The sequence below is a fragment of the Cricetulus griseus genome (assembly GCF_003668045.3).
Source record: "Cricetulus griseus strain 17A/GY chromosome 1 unlocalized genomic scaffold, alternate assembly CriGri-PICRH-1.0 chr1_0, whole genome shotgun sequence".
NCBI classification, from domain to species: domain Eukaryota; kingdom Metazoa; phylum Chordata; class Mammalia; order Rodentia; family Cricetidae; genus Cricetulus; species Cricetulus griseus.
Window position 1 is genome coordinate 217,842,379 of NW_023276806.1, and position 7,050 is coordinate 217,849,428.

Here is a 7,050-nt window from a genome sequence, read left to right on the forward strand (position 1 = left end):
AATGGCTCTCTTCTCTGTGGAGATGCTGAGCAGTCACCATATTGCAGGGAAAGGAGGGTAAGCCAAAACCACTTGGAAATACTTAGATAAGTAGTTATGGGTTAATAATTAAGACAGAACTAGCCAATAAGAAGCCCAAGCCATAGGCCAACAGTATTATAATTAATGTAAGTTTCTGAGTGTTCATTTGGGGCTGATGCAGCTGTGGGACCAGGCTGGCAGGAAGAATGCTCATAACACGTGTCACTTGTGGCAGAAGAGAGGTGGTAGAAACTTGAAGAGATGGAGACTGGAAGAAGGTGTATTCATCCTGGGGACTCCTCTCTCATGAATAATGGGGTCTCATTGGTCTGATAAGAGAGGATTCTGTTCCTAGGAGAACTGGTTGTACATGGTGAGTGTTTTGGTTAGGGTTTCCATTGCTGTGAAGAGACACTATGAACACTATTGTGGGATAATCTTTTGTACACAGTGAAGATATGTCTTTGCCAAGGTGCCTTCTGATGGGTTTAATAAAGAGCTGAATGGTCAATAGCTAGTCAGGAGAGGATAGGTAGGATTTCTGGGAAGAGAGAAGAGTAGAGGGAATCTACCTGCCTGAATTTTGCCAATGGACTCAGAGCAAGTCAGACTTGCTGTACTGAGGGAAGGTAACCAAACCATGTGGCAGAACACAGATTTAAAATGTGTGTCAATTAAGTCCTAAGTGCTAGTTTAAAACAAGCCTAAGCTAAAAGCCAAGTTTTCATAATTAATAATAAGTCTTCGTGTTGTTATTTGTGACTAGAAGCCCAAAAGAAAGTCCTACTACAAACCACAGAAACTCTTCCAAAGGACAATACTTAATTGAAGTGGCAGCTTACAGTTCAGGAGTTCAGCCCATTATCATCATGATGAGGAGTCTGGCAGTGTGCGGGCAGACATAGTGCTAGCTATATCGTGATCAGAAGGCAACAGGAAGTGGACTAAAACACTTGGCAGTATCTTGAAAATATATGAGACCTCAAAGCTGGTCTCCACAGTGACACACTTCCTCCAACAAGGCTACAACTACTCCAACAAAACCACGCCTCCTAAGAGTGCCACTCCCTTTGAGCTTATGGGAGCCAATTACATTTAAACTGCTGCAGTGAGGATGGTCCCTGCATAGTCTCTTACTTCCTTGCTCACACATGTGCATGTGCTCCCGTTAGCACCCATCCAGTTCCCTTCCTATTTTTCCATTACACTGTGATGTGGCTAAGGTACCTTCACCAGGGTGCCACTGACCATCAGATCCATGAGCCAAACCAACCTCCTTTAAGTTACCTATTCCCAGGTAATAGCAATACAAAGGGAACCGGGGTACAGTGGGACCCCTGTGTGGCTTATCAAAGATGAGACATCCCACTTCTGGAAGAAGTACCATCTCAGCATGGCCTCTCGGTGAATCAAATGAAGGGAATCAGTGGCTACTTCCTGAAGACGCTCAAAAGAAATACCACCATTTACCCACTGAAGTTTGCAAACATCTTGGAATGGGTTCTTCCATCATTCTACACATTCCACTCATCTGTAAGGCCAGGGAAGCCTAACTAAGGAGCACATAAAAGGGCTGGCAGGAAGTTGGGTTAGCTCTTTAGAAAGAAACACATTAACTAGATGTCCTCAGATAGTCATGAAACAGGAAAATTGATTCCCAAGGGAGACACTATTGTTCTCTTGATGAGGTAAGATCTATGATGCACAGTGCTTTTGGATACCCTCTTTTTCTCACCTGTTCTTAGGGTCTTAGGTTATTTAACAAAGTTAATATACACCAGTGAAATCTACCATAAAACTGAACTTTGATGATGTCTTTCCAGAAGAAACTTTGCCAACTTTCCATATGGAGGCTGGATCTGAGAACCAAGCAGTCTGCAACAGTCCCCTAATCCCCAGTGTCCACTGGGGACAGTCCTTCTCATTCTTGAAGCAGCCTGGCCTACTTTAAGCTACCCTGACCCCACAGGGACTGTGCCACCGACTTTCCTCAACCCTTGATTTTGTTGTTGGTTTCTTCTTCATTATTGTGCCTCCTTACAAATTTCCTTTTCTTCTTAGTTTCTACTTTGTAGCTCACTTTTTCTTACCAGTCTAAAAATGTTAACCTCAGCTCAATGAAATGGAAAAGCTTTCATGTTTATATTTTTCTACTGCATTTTACACTTCTTTTCTAACTAAGGAAACATCCATCTTCTAAAGAAATTTCAGTCTTTGGACTTTAGAGGCTCCCACATTCCCAAGGATTTCTCAATAACTCTTTGTCCATATCGGTAGATTCTGAGCATTGCTTTGATTTAGAATAGTTTTCAGTGACGTGGAGAATTGTACAGTCTTAGGAAGAGTGAGCAAAAGTGGGGAAACAGCACACTTAGCTCAAAACAGAGTCTCTGAAATAAATAATTCTTACTGAATTTGTGTATTCCAGTTATGATTTTTAAGTCTGAGTTCCAAGATTTCCCCATTAAGACTTTTAGCATAAGTCAAGTTTCATGAATATGTAATGGATTTCAGTTTACATTAGTTCTGCCATTAAATAAAACATTATCTCAAAAGAAAACTTCACTTATGATCCCCAGAAGAAGCCATTAAAGCGAAACACAGAGTTCTTGCAGCTTTTACTTTTCTTCATGTTGACTAATGTCTTCATCAATGATGGTCATGGGCACAAGGAGTTGAGGGGCACCCCTCCATCATGTATCATCTGGTACATAAAACCATCTAAGTAGAAAAGGAAATTTTAAAATGCTGCTTTCTGGTACTATTCAATTTGTAAACATCCAGAGTTAAGGAACAGAAAACATTCTGGTTTTCAGAATAAAATTAAAACCTATTCATCATTCTTTTAGGAAATGAAAATTATAAAGACATAATACAAAAGTATGAAACCTATACTTCAGGTGCAATGCCCAAAGCTGACCAAAGCAGTGATGATTTCTGACAGCTACACAGGAGTCCTGTAGGTAAACCCACCCCAAATACAATTATAGTCCAGTATAAATCTAAGTGTCCTCAGCTGTTGTCCTTGTTTCTTCCTTGTTCTCTTGACAGGTATATGCATCAACCCCAGATTCCAGTTCAGCCATTAGGAAAAACTCAGACCTTTGCAAAAGACTCTGTTTCTGGTTTTGTATCAGAAAGACATGTTAAGAATCCCTTGAGTGCCCCTACCTCCAGCTGCTTGAATCCTCTAACCCTGACCAAACAGGACCCCCCCCCCCACTTCACACTGGTCATAAATTAGGGTACTCATCCCACTACAGCTTGGTTTTACAGATCTCAAAACAATATTCAATTTTTTCAAGTTGTAATGATTATATTGCACACATAGCTAAAAGATAGCACACCCAGAGGCAATTCGAACCTTTCACCTTGCGAACAGAGGAGCCTCATTCCGCTCTACCCTGGGAAGGTTGAGTCCAGGTGAGAGGATCAGGAGAACTGCTCATTTCCAAGGAAACAAAATCTTTAAAGTTTAGTGTAAGAAATAAATCCAACCAAGATTCAAGGGCCTTCATCTCAGTGAAATTCTTAGGAGTCCAGTGGTGTGCGACATGCAGAAATATTCCTTCTAAGGTGAAGAGTAAGTTATTGCACCTGGCCCCTCCCACTACCAAGAAAGAAGCACTTTGTTTAGTGGTCCCATTTGTATTCCAAAGACAGCACATTCCTCACTTGGGTGTGTCACTCTGGCACAGAAACCAAGTGACTTGGAAATCTGCTAGCTTCAAGTGGGAACTGGAACAAGCAAAGGTTCTTCAACAGGTCTAGGTGGCTGAATAAGGCATTCTGCCTGCCTGCCTGCCTGGCTGGCTGTCTGGCTATCTGTCTGTCTGTGTGTACCTGTACCATGTGCTTATTAGAATCTTACAAACTGTTGCTTTTCAGTGAATGGGTTCTGGTTTGGGCAAAGGAACCCATTTAGAGTATACTGACAAAAATAACAGAGACATGGGGAATGAGAAAAATATCTGAGTGTCTTAAGATAAAATTTAATGGTTTTGTTTCCTTGGAGAAAAGCAGTCCTTCTGCTCTTGATCTCAAGATCCAACAGACTTTGTGCTTGAGGTGGCAGTGGCAGGTAGGGATGCTTTTGGAGCCCTTAGCCAGCACCTGTGGTTAAGTCACAGAAGATAACTTGGAGATTTTGGAGCAAGACATCTGTAGACAACTATTCTCCCATTGAGAGACAGCTTTTCGCCTGACATTGGACCTTAGTAGAAACTGGACATTTGACAGAGGGACACCACATGGCCAGTGAGACACCACATGGCCATCACGAGCAACTCATCATGAGCTTATAGTAAGACATGCACAGCAGCAATCCATCATCAAATGTTCATGAAGGCACAAGCAAGTTACACACACACACACACACACACACACACACACACAAAAGTTGTTTCTATCCCTGTTACAATGCTGTCTGCTGCCAAGCATACACCTATACCCTCACGGGTATGCCCTATGGTAAGGGGACTAAGGAAGAGAATATTAGAGACTGCTTTACTGGTGATTCTGTAGGCTATGCAGGCACCATCAAGAAATGGACAGCTATAGCACTGCCATCCCTTTCAGGGACAACCCTGAACAATACCAGTGAAGAGAATCTCCACAGTGGGTAGAACTTCAAGCACTCTACATCGCCATACATTTTGTTTTTCAGGAGAAATGGCCATGTGTGTGATTGTTCAATGACTCATGGGCTGCAGCCAATGGATTTGCTGGATGATCAGGGACTTGGAAAGAGCATGATTGGAAAATTGGTGAGAAAGACCTGGGGAAGAAGTAAGTGGATAGACCTCTCCAAATGGATGATGGATGTGAAGATACTTGTGTCCCTGTAAATGCTCATCAAAAGGTGACTTCAGCTGAAGAGGAGTTTAACAATCAAGTAGATATGATGACCCATTCTGTGGACAGTCAGACTCTTTTCCTAACCATTATGTCTCTGCCCCATGGGCCCATGAACAAAGTAGCCATGGTGGCAGAGTTGGGGATTATACTTGGGCCTGACAACATGGACTGCTACTCACCAAGGCTGATCTGGCTACAGCTGCTGCTGAGTGCCAGATCTGCCAACAGCAGAGACCAACACTGAACCCCAGACATGGCATCACTCCCCAGGGTGACCAGCTAGCAACCTAGTGGCAGGTTGGACCACTTCTTCCATGGAAAGGACAGCACTTTTTCCTACTGAAGTAGATACTTATTTGGGTTATAGATTTACCTTATTTTTCTGCCCAAACCACCATCCATGGACTCACAGAATGCCTTAGCCACCTTCATGGTGTTGCTTCTGACCAAGGAACTCATGTCACAGCCAGGTAAGTGTGACAGCGGGCCCATGACCATGGAATCCACTGGTTTTAACATGTTCCCCATCATCCTGAAGCAGCTAGCCTGATAGAAAGATGGAATGGCTGTTTGAAGACACAATTACAGCGCCAATTAGGTGGCAGCAGCCTAGAACTCTGGGGCAGGGATACTTAAAAGGCAGTATATCCTTTGGATCAGCATCCACTATATGATACAGTTTCTCCCATAACCAGGATCCATGAGTCCTGGAATCCAGGGGAGGAAATAGAAATATCTCCCCACCCCGTGACCCAGTAGGAAAAATTTTGCTTCCTGTTCCCATGACCTTAAGTTCTTCTGGCCTAGAAGTTTTGTTTCAGAAGGTAAATCACTCCTGCTAGTACACACAACAAACCTATTGGAGTAAAAGCTCAGACCTCCCACGACCATGTTGGGCTTCAGATATCCTTAAGCCAACAGGTTAAGAAACGAATAACAGTTTTAGGACCGGTGATTGATCCAGATTATCATGGGGAAACTGGATTGCTTCAAGAAAGATCATGACTGGAGTGCAGGAAATCCTTTAGGGCATCTCTTGAATCTACCATGTCCTGTGATTAAAGTCAATGGGAAACTATAACAGCCTAATCCAGGTGTGATGACAAAGGGCACAGACCCATCAGGAATGAAGGTATGGGTCACTCCTCCAGGAAAAGAGCCAAGACTTGCTGAGGTGCTTGCTGAGGGTGGAGGGAATACAGAATGGGTAGCAGAGGAGGGCAGATGTAAATACCAGCTAAGGCCACGTGACCACTTACAGACACGGATTATAACTGACGTGAGTATTTCTGTAATGTTTTGTTAAGAATGTATTTGTACAGACTTTTGTGCTTTCTTTCCTTGATTTCTGTATCATGTAATGTAACTTCAATTAGGAGTGCTTACCATATTTAAGCTTGAGATACTAAAAGAATGTCCCTCAAGGGACATTGCTGCCTAATCTAAATTTATAATGTATTTGTGATTTATGAGGGACAGTTATATAATGTTAGGCATAATTATGACCCAGTTATTATTTTCATCTGGAAATTAATCATGATATATGTAAGGAGATATGATTGTGTGTCAAGTTAACAAGAGGTGGACATCTGATGGCTACTTTTGGTTGGCAACTTCACTGTATCTGGAATTAACTAAAACTCAAATGGCTGGGCACACCTAGGAGGAATATTGTTAATTGAATCATTTGAAATAGGAAGTTGCACCTTCAATCCAGATCTCTAGAGGTGGGAAGATCCACGTTAAATCTGGCTGACAACCTCTAGAAAAACATGGAGAAAGAAGCTGGCTCTCTCTTTGCCTGCTTGCTCTGGCTCTCACTAGCAAGTCCATTTATTCCCTCACAGAGCCTACTTCTGCAGGATTCCAGTGTATATTGAAGACCGGCTGAGAAATCCAGCCTGATAGATTTGAACAATTATCTGATTCTTGGACCTTCCATTGGTAGACAGCCATTGTCATACTAGCTGGACCACAGCCTATAAGTGATGCTAAGAAATTCCCTTTATATAGAGAGAAATATTCATTCTGTAGGTTCTGATCCTCTAGAGAACCTTAAATAATATATCTTCTAGGCTTCTGCCAAATGGGAATTATAGTTTTGTTTCAGATATTTGGTTTTAGAGAAATAATTAATGTTTTCCATTATAGCTATGTTTAATTATATATGCC

The 7,050-nt window shown here is 42.2% G+C and overlaps 1 protein-coding gene across 1 annotated transcript; it reads left to right on the plus strand.

Annotated features, from left to right (window-relative positions):
- Positions 1-4,425: 4,425 nt before the first annotated feature.
- Positions 4,426-6,184, plus strand: LOC100771383 (the record flags this gene model as incomplete). The annotated part of the gene is given in 11 exon segments (XM_027389701.1): positions 4,426-4,474; positions 4,477-4,620; positions 4,623-4,797; positions 4,799-4,860; positions 4,863-4,952; positions 4,955-5,212; positions 5,215-5,254; positions 5,256-5,617; positions 5,620-5,704; positions 5,706-5,867; positions 5,869-6,184. Coding segments are annotated over 11 exon segments (1,743 nt in total), but the record flags the coding sequence as incomplete, so codon positions are not given.
- Positions 6,185-7,050: the final 866 nt, after the last annotated feature.